This window comes from Ostrea edulis, chromosome 1 (genome assembly GCF_947568905.1).
Source record: "Ostrea edulis chromosome 1, xbOstEdul1.1, whole genome shotgun sequence".
In the NCBI taxonomy this organism is placed as follows: domain Eukaryota; kingdom Metazoa; phylum Mollusca; class Bivalvia; order Ostreida; family Ostreidae; genus Ostrea; species Ostrea edulis.
Window position 1 is genome coordinate 70,391,216 of NC_079164.1, and position 15,452 is coordinate 70,406,667.

Sequence of the window (15,452 nt, forward strand, 5' to 3'; positions counted from 1 at the left end):
GCATGTAGTGATGCTAGTGATCACGTGGGAATTATATGTATGGATGATAGTATGCAGGGGTGTTATTTTTCCTCTTTTCAGAGGAAATTCTCTGATTGGTTCAATTTTTGATAAAATTAAACACTTTGGGTTTGATCTAAAGTGAGAGAAAATGATATTTTTCCAGGTAGGGTGAGGTGTTTTCCTTCCTTTTTGACCATTTATTCTCTGATTTCTGAGGAATTCAGTCACATCCCTGATTATGGTTACTTTCTGCACTGGTTTTCTTACTCAGCAGAAATCAAAAGATGTGTTCAGAATTGTGATTTATTTCGTTGACTTGCATTACAGAAGAAGGAGAGCATGAACCAGTTCTTGGTATTAGAATCTCTGGATAACAGTGATACAGGCAATTCCTTTCAACCAAGCACAAGTGAAGGTCAGACTTGCTTTAACTGAAAATGAATATTAAAGAAAACCTCAACAAAAAATAAATTTATATCAGCCCTATTCAATGATCAGTGCTCCTGCACTGGATCTTGGTTACTAAGAGTTACATTTATTTCAGTGTAATGTAAATATTGCTTTTGGTGACAAAGTGACGTAACTCTGGGTTGTGCATTACCGTATTATAAACAAAATCTCTCGTGTTTCATCTCTATCCCTGATACCCTAGAGATACCAAGATCCAATGAAGCTGAGGAATCGATGGAGGAGGAGGAGGAGGACAGTGACACGTTCGATGAGGAATTCCGCCTCCATAAGCGTCATTACTACATGACGAAGCTGGAGTACGAGAACGTGGACAAGCAGGTACTGAGGGAACAGTGTGAGGAGTATGTCCGGGGCATCCAGTGGATTCTCCTCTACTACTTCGAGGGAGTCCCGTCATGGAGCTGGTGAGGTTTTAAGAAGTTTTTGATTTATATATTGATCAATTGGATATTTAGAGTTGATTTACTCTTTTGTTCCTGGTGCACTTGCTCAGTTCCATGCTTCAATCCCCTGATGATGTTTTTGCACAGTATTTTGTCTATCTTGATGGACTTTATTACATAAATATATATATTTAGTAAAATATAACAATGCATTTCTGTTTCAAACATATTTTAATTTGGCACAGAACCAGATACACATATTTTTGTAGTACAAATTCAAGCAGTATTAGAAATATTAATATAAATTCAGGAGGAGTTAAAGGGTGGGATCATGAAAGTGAGACAGAGTATCAAATGGTACTGCTGGTGGTTTGAGGGATGAGAATGTAGAGGTTTGGGGGGAGGGGAGAGGTATATTGTCTTGTATCAGTGTTCTCTAGTGATGAAACGATTGTCGATCGTTTTTGGCTCTTCGATTCCGATTATCGATTCTATTTTTCATAATCGATTGTCGCCTGTACTCTAATTAATATGTGATCTGAGATTCATCTGACTGTTAATCCGGCTTTTTTATTGAGACATGTGTGGGGGAGAGTCAGAGTGGACTCCACATTGAAAAGTGGGAATTCAGTGACACCAGCAAGTGTGTATGCTGCACATATCCATAAAACTAAATAGAAATAACCCCCAAAACAATAAACATTTATTAACTACATGTAAATACCGATTATATCGATCATTGATCAAAACAGTTCTTCCGATTATGACCGATTATCGATTATGAAATTTTTCCGATTTTTCAACACTAGTGTTTTCTGTAACACAAAGACTACAGATATCAAACTTTTCCTGCTAGGTTTTATCCTCACCACTATGCACCATTCATCAGTGATGTGGCCGATTTTACGGATATGAAGATTGAGTTTGAGATGGCGACTCCTTTTTTGCCTTTTGAGCAGTTGATGGCTGTGTTACCAGCAGCAAGTAAAGAACTGCTACCAGAACCTTATCAGGTGAGACAAATGTTTGATAAATCTTTTAACAAAGTTTAATAGCTTTCAAGAGCTTAGAGTGGATTACTAATTCAAGCATGTATGTACACTGTACATGTATTTGAAGGATCCTCTAGCAAATCTATTCATTTGACAGAGGGAAACTGTGCCTGCTTCAAGAGACACAAAGTAAAAATGCTTTGGAGGGAATTATATTCATGTACATTAATTGAAATATTGGATAGCAAAGCTTTATTTGACTGGCAATGATATGAATATAAATACACATACCTGGTATTCGATACTGAAGGCAAACATACTTGTACAGGAAGTTTTATTGTACATGGAGACAAGACATGAAATAACAAAGACTTATATAAATCTTTGAATAACTGAAAGTATGGGGAAAATTAGTTCACAGAGTATTAAGTGTTATCTTTTAAGCGTAAATAAACACTAACATGTTGACCGTGTTACCATTTGGGGAGCACAGTTACACATACTTTGGAATCATCATTGTTCGTGGGGGATTGATGTTCGTGGATTTCGTGGGTCACTCTTACCCACGAATTTGCATGTTCTTGAACATTTTTTAAAACCAAGTAGAGTTATCTCCTAGTGACATCGCTTACCCACAAAATTATGTCCCCACGAACCAGTAAAATTTTGCTTACCCACAAACATTGGCCCCTGTGAATTAAAATGATTCTTCAGTATTGTACATATACAAATGTACATGTACATATGCAGATCCAGACTTTTTTCACCCCCATGTGATTTTCTTTCAGGGTATCCAATATGCATAAGGGACTAACACTTGGTATTTTACAATTTGAAGTGCATAACAACTAATTTAGGGAATTTATGTCCCTGGCTTAAAGTTCAGAATAAGTGAGTTGTATACCTTTAAAGAATGCAGATGGAGAGAGTAATTACACATGGTAACCCCCCGTACAACTTCGTAATAATTTCCAGCCTGATTTAAAATGTTTATAAATGCATTAGGGTGAATTAAGTATTGTTTTTCATCAATTATTGTGATTTTTAATGAAAGATTGTAAATGACAATAACTCTGATGCTCATTTAACTTACAACTTGAGAATGAGGGCGACTTCTGGTTTGTTAGTTTTTGTTAATTCTTTCATCAATTGTAGGTTTTCATGAACTACTTCATCAGTTTCATTACAATGCCAACTTCCATGTTTAAACTTTTAACTTTATGTTAAACTTTACTATTATTCTTTTTTAAAACCCCATAAACTCTTGCTCTTAAAAGTAACCACTTGTCACCAGTTGTAAGGAAGGGGGGGGGGGGGGGGGGGGGGGGGCTAGTTTTACAGTATAAAACTAATTCATACCTTATATGAATTGGAACCTTGACTTTTCACCTTTTGATCTCAAACTCAACATGAGTGGTTGCTATTTTAGATGTGGGTAAACCAGAATTTTGTTTTTTCTATAGAACAAGGCAATCTCCACAATAAACAATTTCCACGATATGAGCTCCTCTGTGATGTTTTCCCTGGCTATGATTCGGTAACAGTAGGCCTACTCCCCAATCAATGTGACACCCTGCATTGTGCAAGGAATCACAAGACTGGGATGAAATTAAAACAATCCGTTAAGTTGGGATGAAATTAAAACAATCTTTTAAGTTTATAATCTTAGGTCAACAAGATGTTACTTGCAAGATCTAAAATGGCAGTCAATAGGTTTATGGTAGTTATACCCCCCGCAACAAGTTGTGGGGGGGTATACTGGAATCGGGTTGTCCGTCTGTCCGTCCGTCCGTCCATCTGTAGACGCAATGGTTTCCGGGCTCTAAAGCATTATCCTTTCCACCTACCGTCACCATATCATATATATGGACTACCCATGGGATGAAGATGTTCCCTATCGATTTTGGGGTCAAAAGGTCAAAGGTCACGCGCACTGGACATCGAAGTAGCAATATGGTTTCCATTTAAATTCTTTAACGGCTTTTTTCATCGCATAGAACACCCTTTGGGAAATTGGGGTAAGCGGGGGGTATTCTTAGTGAGCATTGCTCACAGTACCTCTTGTTTTTTCTTGATATTGCAAATTCATTGGATGTACAGTCAAACATGCTTATAGCAAAGTGCTGGGGACAAATAATATTCATTCGTTATAAACGTAATTCGTTATATTCAATAAGTTCATAATCTGTTTAAAAACTACAGGGAATGAAAATCACTTTGTTGTAATTGTGAATTCATTATAATCATGTTTGCTGTTGCTGTGTCTTACTGTACATGTAGACTTTGATTTCTGTAGAGTTCGCTGAACTCACTATCACAGTATATCATACATGTAGACTCAAATTTCTGTAGAGCTCGCTGAACTCGCTATCACAGTATGTCATACATGTAGACTCGGATTTCTGTAGAGCTCGCTGAACTCACTATCACAGTGAAAGAGTTTTAATGGTTTAGTACAGGTATGATATTATGTGCTCTGGAGTTACATGATTTATTTCATTACAGAGACTTATGACCCAGGACATCTCTCCGGTGATAGACTTCTACCCCGTAGATTTCAACACTGATCTGAATGGTAAACAGCAGGAGTGGGAGGCCGTGGTCCTCATACCATTCATTGACGAGGTTTGTTCCTATCAGATGAATATTAATGTTCATTGAAGAGGTTTGTTCCTATCAGATGAATATTAACGTTCATTGACGAGGTTTGTTCCTATCAGATGAATATTAACGTTCATTGACGAGGTTTGTTCCTATCAGATGAATATTAACGTTCATTGATGAAGTTTGTTCCTATCAGATGAATATTAACGTTCATTGAGGAGGTTTGTTTCTATCAGATGAATATTAACGTTCATTGACGAGGTTTGTTCCTATCAGATGAATATTAACGTTCATTGACGAGGTTTGTTCCTATCAGATAAATGTGTCAGATCTACCGTACACTAGACAGATAGCCTGGTCCTCATACCGTTCATTGAGGAGGTTTGTTCCTGTCAGATAGATGTGTCAGATCTACTGTACACTAAGCAGATAGTCTGGACGTGATGTAAAACTTTGCAAATCAAAAAATTTATTACCAAGTTTTAAGAATAAATAACACACGTTTTGCTTTCATCGCTCTAAAAGCGACACTGTACAGAGAGCATTCCATGCTTTAGAATGAGACTATACTGTTTTACTATACCATTTTCTCGTAAATTATGTGTCGAGATAGAATAACAAAACTTGCTATGTGTATATACGTTGTATGTAGACATTCACTGTGATGCGAGTAATGACGTATACAGGGAAATATTCGCCCCGATTTATTTTCGTCCATTGTGCCCTCTTTGTCACTGGGCAAATTTAAGACTGGGCAAAATTGTTTTCTCTCTTGTCTATAACCCTGTATACAGTAATTAAATGCACAACCATAGCCTATCTCTTAAATATCAAAGTTATTCTCCATACTCTGAACAACATTATATATGCTGTAAATAAAGTGAATTGTTTCTGTAATAAACATTTATTACCGTAGTTCCTTCTTATTGAAGGTTATATCTTTTAAGCTACTGCCAGAGTGTATCTTTGATGTATTTGATGAGTAACACTATAAGTATATGAATCTTTTGACAGAAAAGACTGTTGGATGCAATGAAATTAGTGGAGAATGAACTCACACCATCAGAGAAGAGAAGGAATTCTCACGGCCCCTGCCTCCTGTATGATTACACACCGACCCCACAGGAGCCCTACCAGTCATCTCTGCCCAAAGAATTTCCTGATATTATTATTAACCATGCCAGGTAATTATTTAATGCAGTTGATTGCTCTATTTTAGTATGTGTATATATTTGTACAATGCCCAAATTTCTGTGACATGTTTGAATTTTAGATTGACAGAGCTGAATTTCTGTGATATATTTGGCGTGTGTGAATTGTACATGTAGATTGACAGAGCTTGGAGTAGATTAATTTCTGTGATGTATTCAGTGTGTTTGAATTGTACATGTAGATTGACAGAGCTGGGAGTAGATTAATTTCTGTGATGTATTCAGCGTGTTTGAATTGTAGATTGACAGAGCTGGGAGTACATGGTTTTCTGTGATATATTCAGTGTGTTTGAATTGTAGATTGACAGAGCTGGGAGTAGATGAATTTCTGTGATATATTCAGTGTGTTTGAATTGTAGATTGACAGAGCTGGGAGTAGATGAATTTCTGTGATATATTCAGTGTGTTTGAATTGTAGATTGACAGAGCTGGGAGTAGATGAATTTCTGTGATATATTCAGTGTGTTTGAATTGTAGATTGACAGAGCTGGGAGTAGATGAATTTCTGTGATATATTTGGTGTGTTTGAATTTGTAGATTGACAGAGCTGGGAGTGGATGCTTTCAGGGTGGAGCCTGACAGAATGGTGAAGGGTCTGATGCCTGATGTTAGACTGGATGTCTTCTTTCCTGGATTTCCTACCCTCAAACATATAAAACACAAGGTAATCCCCCCCACCCCAGACTTCCTACCCTTAAACATATAAACCACAAGGTAATCCCGGAATTCCTACCCTCGAACATATAAAACACAAGGTAACCTCCCTCCCAGATTTCCTACCCATAATCATATAAACCACAAGGTACCCCCCCCCCCCTAGATTTTCTACCTTCAAACATATAACTGGAAAGGTAAAACTCCATGCTCCTTCTAAACTACATCCAGATCTTAAGAATTATTTCATAATTTTTCTCTTGTAGCAAAATTCACAGTGATTATCATATGCTAGTATTTCTTCAATTGTGTGTAAATCAGAAATACGAGTTTGTTATACAGTACTGAAATGACACTATTGATTGGTTTAGGCATTCCTGAAGAAGGAGGGTGTCAAAGTATTCCAGATGAACAGCCGGAATGAAAACATGATGCTCGAGATTGTTGAGGATCCTGACAGGGTGAGTAAGAAAACTGTTGATTAATATGTAACCCCCAGATCCTAGCTACAGTGTATCAGATCATTTGCAATTTTCGGATTAAAATCCGAATGTGCAGTGTTTGTATAGAGTCTAGTTTGGATAATTTGCAATTTTCGGATTAAAATCTGGATGTGCAGTGTTTGTATAGAGTCTAGTTTGGATAATTTGCGATTTTCGGATTTAAAATCCGAATGTGCACAGTGTTTGTATAGAGTCTAGTTTGGATAATTTGCGATTTTCAGTAAGTGAATAAAAATTCAACATTTTAAAACTTTTTTTTCCCTTCTCAATTCTAATTTTAATTGGTAGTTATCTTAAAAATAACTTATTGGACAGCTACATGTATGTATAACTTAATGGATGGCTAAAAGTAACTTAATGGACAGCTAATGGTAACTTAATGGACAGCTAAATGTAACTTAATGGACAGCTAATGGTAACGTAATATGTAATTGATAGCTTATGGTAACTTAATAAGTTAATGGACAGCTATGGGTAACTTAATGGACAGCTAATGGTAACTTAATTACATTTTAGTCGATGGACCTTGAAGCAGTTGCAGACACTCTGTTGGGAAACTCCACATTTGTTGGATGGCCTCATTTGTATGAAGCAAAGGTAGTTCAGGTGTCCAGCGATACAGAAAGGTAATCACATGACAAATTCACCCTGTACACAGTACGCGTGTGTCCAGATAGACAGAGATGTAATGGTGCTTTGTTTGTAAATTCTCAGGTTTGTACTCGTGGAATCTCCCAGGAAGGGAGGGAAGAGCCCCAAAACCCAGGAAATCGTGAAGGAATCCCAAAACAACACGGAAAGCAGTGTCTGGCACAGGGAGGTGTCTAGTATCAAAGACAGGTGACTTGTACTTTACCTTTTCGAGTATACTGTATAGCAGGTTTTTTTCCATGGGTTTAAAATTTGGCAATTTACTGGCTTAAAGGTATGCCAATAATTTTATCAGAATAAATTTTGGCAGACAAAGAAGAGTTGTCAATAAATGTCTTGCAAATACTGAGGTCGTAATTAGGTGCTTATTTGGCAAGTGAAATTTTGGCGGAAAGCTATCCAACCACTAGAATAAGCCAAATCTATCATCATGCGGAAAAAACCCGCTATATGGTATACATTGATATTCAAGGAAATGAAATGCTGATTAGATGTGATAAAGTTGCTGACATTCACTAAAGTTAACTGTTGTAAATTGCTCTTGTTTATTTACAGATACCACGATAGGCTGGGAGTTGTGATTGGAGAAACTTCCATTTTATTGAAAGTCTTGCCGATGAATGGCAGAACGTAAGTAACATTACATTGACATCAATAACTTGTTATTTAAAGATTGATGCGATGTGCTCATGCAGTCTGTTGAAGATGTTGTAGATTCTTGGCATTTATTGACATTTAATCTTACTTCATATCCTGTACATTGTTTTTCTTCATACACTGTACATGTATAAGAATGTGTTGTTTTTCTATGTGTAGGTATGTGTTGTTTTTCTATGTGTAGGAATGATTTGTTTTTCTGTTTTTCTACGTGTAGGAATGTGTTGTTTTTAGCTCACCTGAACTGAAAGCTCAAGTGAGCTTTTCTGATCACCTGTAGTCCGGTGTCTGTCCGTCCGTCAGTCTGTAAACTTTTAACATTTTTGACTTCTCAAAAACCACTGGGCCAATTTCAGCCAAAGTTGACACAAAGCATCCTTAGGTAAAGGGAATTCTAAATTGTTAAAATAAAGGGCCAGGCCACCATCCAAGGGGAGATAATCAAGAAAAGGTAAAAATAGAGTAGGGTCATTAAAAAATCTTCTTCCCAAGAACCACTGGGCCAGAAAAGATGAAATTTATAGATAAGCTTTATTAGGTAGTGCAGATTCTAAATTGTTAAAATCATAGCCCCTGGGGGTTGGATGGGGCCACAATAGGGGATCAAAGTTTTACATACAAATATAATAGGAAAAATCTTTAAAAATCTTCTTCTCAAGAACCATTGGGCCAAAGAAATTGACATTTACATGGAAGCTTTGTGATATAGTGTAGATTTAAGTTTGCAAAAATCATGGCCTCCAGGGGTAGGTTGGGACCATAATGGGGACTAAGGTTTTACATGCACATATATATGGAAAGTCTTCAGATATGGGCCAAGGTGATTCAGGTGAGCAATGTGACCCATGGGCCTCTTGTTCTATGTTTTTCTATGTGTAGGAATGTGTTGTTTTTCTATGTGTAGGTATGTGTTGTTTTTCTACATGTAGGAATGTGTTTTTTCTGCGTGTAGGTATGTGTGTGGATCGCAAGGCGTGATAACACTTCAGAAACAATTTGCACAGAACCATGTTCCATTTGTGTATCAAGCTACAGTCAAAGTAAGTCCCTTAGTTTACATATATATATATATATATATATATATATATATATATATATAGTGTATACAGTGAAACTTGTCTCATCCAGATCTGGTGCAATCTGAATTGTTGTGTAAAAGGTGCACATTTTAGAACAAAAATTTAAATTCTCCCACGAAAAATACTCATTATTCTGGATCGTTTCTAATCTGAGGATTCTTCCCCCCCCCCCCCCCCCCCTTTAACAAGCACGTCTGGATTAGGCAAATTTCATTTTACGTGTATCTTAGTACACTGCGTAATGTTCTTCATTTTAATAGTTAAGTCTTACACGTAACAGTTCATTATTTCATGTGGTAAATCTAACAGTGTTTCCTTCATAAGCATATTCAAGTAAACAAATCTTCTGGAATGTTGCATCATTTACAGGATATATCAGTCCATGATCCCAGCTTCTGTCAGTACAAGACCCTGTCTGAGCTGTTTCCGGTGGGGGAGATGGGGTTTATGTTGGGGTGGCCACACTACGGCTGTCAGGGGGAGGTTTTGGATGTGGAGGAGGGAGAAAGCCCTAGAGTCAGGATCAATGTCACCACCCTAGAGGAACCCAACCTGGCTAGATTTAACAATACTGAGGTTTGGAAACTTGAATAATTCACATCTCCAGAAATGTCGTAAGATGAGAAAGAAAATTCAATACTGTGAGAGTGGTTATTTACGCTGGAGGTTAAGTACGTGTTTTTTCCATGTCCAACATTACATGTGGGGAAAAATATGTGATAACTAAATATAATATATATTATATCAAATATTTATAACTATACATGGGGAAATTTATACACTTATTACGTGACCATGCAATTAGTGTAAATTTCCCCCATTCGTAAATGACCACTTTTACAGTATGTAAAAGTACTAATTGAAATGTATTCTTACAGGGTATATTTACATGACTAATGCATGTACATATTCCTTGGTATTTCGAATTGAATTGATCAAGCATCGGAGTAAGCTGTACTTGCATATTTAAAGTTGCAAGTTTGGTTATTTTCCTATTTTCTGCAAAGCTATGACTCATCAGTTTTCAACCAGTCCACCTTCTTTGAATGCATGCATATTCATTATATTGTAAACATTTCTCTCTTCTCATCTGTTAACAGAGGTACAATGACCAATATTACGCATCATTCTCAGCAGCCCAGTGGCTGGGAATTAGCTCCCATTTCCTGTCGCGCATCACTGGTTCCATATTTATTAAGCCTGGATCTCGGGAGGATCCAAAGGATGCCCACATGGTGAATATAGGCCTCAATCTAAAGTTCACCAAGAGGAGTGAGGAGGTTCCCGGGTACACGAAATTAACACCTGAGGGATGGTTGTACTCCCAGAAAGCTGTGGATGCTGTTGTGGCATACCTGGAAGAGTAAGTAAACGTCCATGTGTATAATTGTCTAAGCTATTCATAAGTGGCATGCATATTCATGAGTCACATGCATATTTATGATGGTGGCACAAACTTTATCTTGGTAATTGTAATCGTGAAGTCATCTTGCAATCATGTGCAATTTTACCTGGTTTTCTTAGGTTTCCTGGCATGTGGGACATTGTGGGCAACATGGATAGAGAGAGAAAAGATGTTTTGTATGAGGGGGATGTCTTCAAAAACTTGAGGTACATGTAATTCATTATTCTTATTATCATTATCTTCTATCTGTAATTGGAATATGTTCTTCATAAATTTTACAAACATTGGAGTTTGAAAGACTTTAGAAAGATATACAATGTACATGTATATATATTTCTTTGACTTGTAAAATAGGTTTGTTGTAAAAAGTAAACATTTTATTTTCACTAATTTGTATGAAATACCAATTGTTTTGCATGAATGTACATTGTATTGTCAGTTCTTATTATACAGCCACCTTACATTATTTGGAAAATGTGGTAGTATAATGACTTTGATGATTAATAGAGTTTTCATCTGAAGAAAATACCTGTACATTTCTTTTGCAAAATGACTAAGGGCATATGAATTACTGTACCACATCCTTATATGGTGAACCCATTGTTGACTTGAAATCATTTCTTATGAACAGAAAAAGTATGCCAGTTTATACAAAATATTTATCTTGTTTATTTAAATCTAAAAATTTGCTGAATTTAGTTTGATTTTAAAAAAAATGAATCCAGTATATCTAAATATACAGTGTATGTTTAATAAATGTACATACTAGTGCATTGTAACTATGAAAGACGACAAGTCTTTGGGAAACTTGTTAGTATTGTCAATATCCAGCTGTTATAGTTCTCTACTGTTGTAGTGTGACTATGGACAAGGTTGTGGAATATTTGAAGGCCCAGCCCTACTCCCAGATCAAACCCCAGAAAGTCGGAGCTGATGTGCTAGATGAGGGAGTCATCAAGGCCATCGAAAAAGAAGTCATAATTGTCAATGTAAGGTTTCACTCACTGCACTGCTAAACTATGTTAAATATATGTACTACCTTATGATAGGCAAATGAGAACTAAACTCTGTAATCATGAAATATCATGTGAAATCTATCTTTTGGGGTATCAAGTACACATATTTTCAGTGCTGAATTGTTAAAATGAAAGTTTGTATGTAGAAAATTCCCACAATGGCTCTGGGGCCATAAAATGTTGACAAGCTCATTTTTGATAGAATTCTCAGTTTTATGAGAGGAATATATGGTAAAAAATGAAACTTACATGTAGTTAAAAAATGAGCACATCTAAGTTTTATGGACCAGGAGCCAGGCATAGAATTCATGCAAAATATTTTTAATAGACATTTCCAATAGAGGTATGTTAGATAGGATGATCACTGACGGAGTTCTGTTCTGTTTTGTATGTACATGTAATACAATTTTGCTGTACATTAATAACTCTGTAGAATGAAACTGCTTGGTTGCATGTATAATATATTACAAACATATGAACTGAGATTTCATTTGAATCATAGTAATTTCTTAATCTCGATTTTGATAGACTGAAGAACTTTTTACATACTGTAGAACCATTAGTCTTATGTCAGGATTTTACCCGCCCGTCAAAGACGGGACGTACATGTATTATGGTATGACGTTTGTCTTTTTGTCTGTCTCTCTGGAACTTGTCAGCAAAATACAAAATGAACTGAAAGTCCAGGATCTTACAATATGGTACTGATCACCATGATGAGAGGAAGATGCCTTTTGTATTTCAAGGTCAAAAGTCAAGGTCGTATCAGTTTATAGGAAAACCTTGTAGGCAGAATACAGACCAAACTATTGGGACTAGGACCGTCAAACTTGGTACACATACTCCTCATGCCAAGTGGAGGACACCTTTTGTTCTTCAAGGTCAAGGTCGTAGTATCACTTAGTAGGAAAACCTTGTAGGTAGGATACAGACCAAACAGTTTGGGCTAGGACCGTCATACTTGGTACACATTCACCTTATGCCAAGTGGAGGATGCTTATCATTTTTCAAGGTCAAAGGTCAAGGTCGTAGTATCACTTAGTAGAAAAACCTTGTTTTCGTCACTGATACAGATATTGCCCTGAAATTTAGTCACAAGCTTCCTCTTGGAGGAATATAAGTTCAATTTGCATTTTGTGTGGATTAGTGCACCATGACCTACTTTTGGAGTAAAAGTAAGTCAATAATTTTCCTGATTTTTTTGTTATGAATACAGGAATTACCCTAAAATTTGTCACAACCTCCCTCTCAGAAACATAATCAGTTCTCATTTCAACTGGATTGGCACACCATGACCTACTTTTGGGCTAAAAGTAGGTCAAATAGTTTTCTGAATTTTTATCATCATGGATACAAATATTGCACTGAAGGTCTAACGGGTGTACATTGTACCATTTGCGGTTCTCTTGTGGTTATGATAAGCATATTTGTGGGAACTCGATTTTGTGGTTTGATAAGCATGTATGTAGGGTTTCGAATTTGTGGCTAAACAGTTGTTATTCGTTGCTGTATTTGAAATTTTCCTTATCTTTTGAGGATTTTAAAAAATTAATACCCCCCACCCCCCGAAAATTAACGGTTTTCCAATATACTGAAACATTAGAAATACACACACAGAGACAAGTATATCAGAAAATACAGATAAAAGTGCAACCAGATACCAGTGTTTATGCAGAAGTGAATGGGTTTACCATGAACATCTTTGATTTCTGGACCTCAGTTTGTGTTTATTAACAAAACTGCAAATCATCTACAGGAAAGAAATCAAAAGATGGTCAATGTGAAGAAAGTGAAGATGCAGGTGAAGCCTTATCTGTTGTACAAGGTAAGAAGATTTTTTATGTTTCAGTGGCAGTAACCTAGAGTGAGAGAGTGGCAGTAACCTAGAGTGAGAGAGTGGCAGTGACCTAGTGTGAGAGAGTGGTAGTGACCTAGTGTGAGAGAGTGGCAATTATCTAGTGTGAGAGAGTGGTAGTGACCTAGTGTGAGAGAATGGCAGTGACCTAGTGTAAGAGAGTGGCAATGATCTAGTGTGAGAGAGTGTCAGTGACCTAGTGTGAGAGAATGGCAGTGACCTAGTGTGAGAGAATGGCAGTGATCTAGTGTGAGAGAGTGGCAGTGACCTAGTGTGAGAGAGTGGCAGTGACCTAGTGTGAGAGAGTGGCAGTGACCTAGTGTGAGAGAATGGTAATGATCTAGTGTGAGAGAGTGGCAGTAACCTAGTTGAGAGAGTGGCAGTGACCTAGTGTGAGAGAGTGGCAGTGACCTAGAGTGAGAGAGTGGCAATGATCTAGTGTGAGAGAATGGCAGTGACCTAGTGTGAGAGAATGGCAATGACTTAGTGTGAGAGAGTGGCAGTGACCTAGTGTGAGAGAATGGCAATGACCTAGTTTGAGAGAGTGGCAGTGACCTAGTGTGAGAGAATGGCAGTGACCTAGTGTGAGAGAGTGGCAGGGACCTAGTGTGAGAGAGTGGCAGTGACCTAGTGTGAGAGAGTGACAGTGACCTAGTGTGAGAGAATGGCAATGACCTAGAGTGAGAAAGTGGCAGTGATCTAGTGTGAGAGAGTGGCAGTGATCTAGTGTGAGAGAGTGGCAGGGACCTAGTGTGAGAGAATGGCAGTGACCTAGTATGAGAAATGGTAATGACCTAGTGTGAGAGAGTGGCAGTGACCTAGTGTGAGAGAGTGGCAATGACCTTGTGTGAGAGAATGGCAATGATCTAGTGTGAGAGAGTGGCAATGATCTAGTGTGAGAAAATGGCAGTGACCTAGTGTGAGAGAATGGCAATGATCTAGTGTGAAAGAGTGGCAATGATATAGTGTGAGAGAATGGCAGTGACCTAGTGTGAGAGAGTGGCAGTGACCTAGTGTGAGAGAATGGCAGTGACCTAGTGTGAGAGAATGGCAGTGACCTAGAGTGAGAGAGTGGCAGTGACCTAGTGTGAGAGAGTGGCAATGATCTAGTGTGAGAGAGTGGCAATGATCTAGTGTGAGAGAATGGCAGTGACCTAGTGTGAGAGAGTGGCAATGATCTAGTGTGAGAGAGTGGCAGTGACCTAGTTGAGAGAGTGGCAGTGACTTAGTGTGAGAGAGTGGCAATGACCTAGTGTGAGAGAATGGCAATGATCTAGTGTGAGAGAGTGGCAGTAACCTAGTTGAGAGAGTGGCAGTGACCTAGTGTGAGAGAGTGACAGTGACCTAGAGTGAGAGAGTGGCAGTGACCTAGTGTGAGAGAGTGGCAGTGATCTAGTGTGAGAGAGTGGCAATGATCTAGTATGAGAGAATGGCAGTGATCTAGTTGAGAGAGTGGCAGTGACCTAGTGTGAGAGAATGGCAATGATCTAGTGTGAGAGAGTGGCAGTGACCTAGTGTGAGAGAATGGCAATGATCTAGTGTGAGAGAGTGGCAGTAACCTAGTTGAGAGAGTGGCAGTGACCTAGTGTGAGAGAGTGGCAGTGACCTAGTGTGAGAGAGTGGCAGTGATCTAGTGTGAGAGAGTGGCAATGATCTAGTATGAGAGAATGGCAGTGATCTAGTTGAGAGAGTGGCAATGATCTAGTGTGAGAGAATGGCAGTGACCTAGTGTGAGAGAGTGGCAGTGACCTAGTGTGAGAGAGTGGCAGTGATCTAGTGTGAGAGAGTGGCAATGATCTAGTGTGAGAGAGTGGCAGTGACCTAGTTGAGAGAGTGGCAGTGACCTAGTGTGAGAGAGTGGCAGTGACCTAGTGTGAGAGAATGGCAATGATCTAGTGTGAGAGAGTGGCAATGATCTAGTGTGAGAGAATGGTAATGATCTAGTGTGAGAGAATGGCAATCAGTGAT

The 15,452-nt window shown here is 38.0% G+C and overlaps 1 protein-coding gene across 1 annotated transcript in view; it reads left to right on the forward strand.

Annotated features, from left to right (window-relative positions):
- LOC125683365 (5'-3' exoribonuclease 1-like) overlaps positions 1 to 15,452 on the forward strand; it is a 42,785-nt gene that overhangs the window by 9,075 nt on the left and 18,258 nt on the right. Inside the window, exons 12-27 of the mRNA XM_048924447.2 lie at positions 331 to 418; positions 656 to 878; positions 1,714 to 1,870; positions 4,355 to 4,474; positions 5,468 to 5,637; positions 6,202 to 6,328; positions 6,690 to 6,779; positions 7,338 to 7,447; positions 7,536 to 7,661; positions 8,028 to 8,102; positions 9,082 to 9,169; positions 9,578 to 9,784; positions 10,309 to 10,571; positions 10,733 to 10,819; positions 11,470 to 11,602; positions 13,386 to 13,454. Of these exons, the coding sequence (XP_048780404.2) occupies positions 331 to 418; positions 656 to 878; positions 1,714 to 1,870; positions 4,355 to 4,474; positions 5,468 to 5,637; positions 6,202 to 6,328; positions 6,690 to 6,779; positions 7,338 to 7,447; positions 7,536 to 7,661; positions 8,028 to 8,102; positions 9,082 to 9,169; positions 9,578 to 9,784; positions 10,309 to 10,571; positions 10,733 to 10,819; positions 11,470 to 11,602; positions 13,386 to 13,454 (2,133 nt within the window). The remainder of the gene's footprint in view (positions 1 to 330; positions 419 to 655; positions 879 to 1,713; positions 1,871 to 4,354; positions 4,475 to 5,467; positions 5,638 to 6,201; positions 6,329 to 6,689; positions 6,780 to 7,337; positions 7,448 to 7,535; positions 7,662 to 8,027; positions 8,103 to 9,081; positions 9,170 to 9,577; positions 9,785 to 10,308; positions 10,572 to 10,732; positions 10,820 to 11,469; positions 11,603 to 13,385; positions 13,455 to 15,452) is intronic.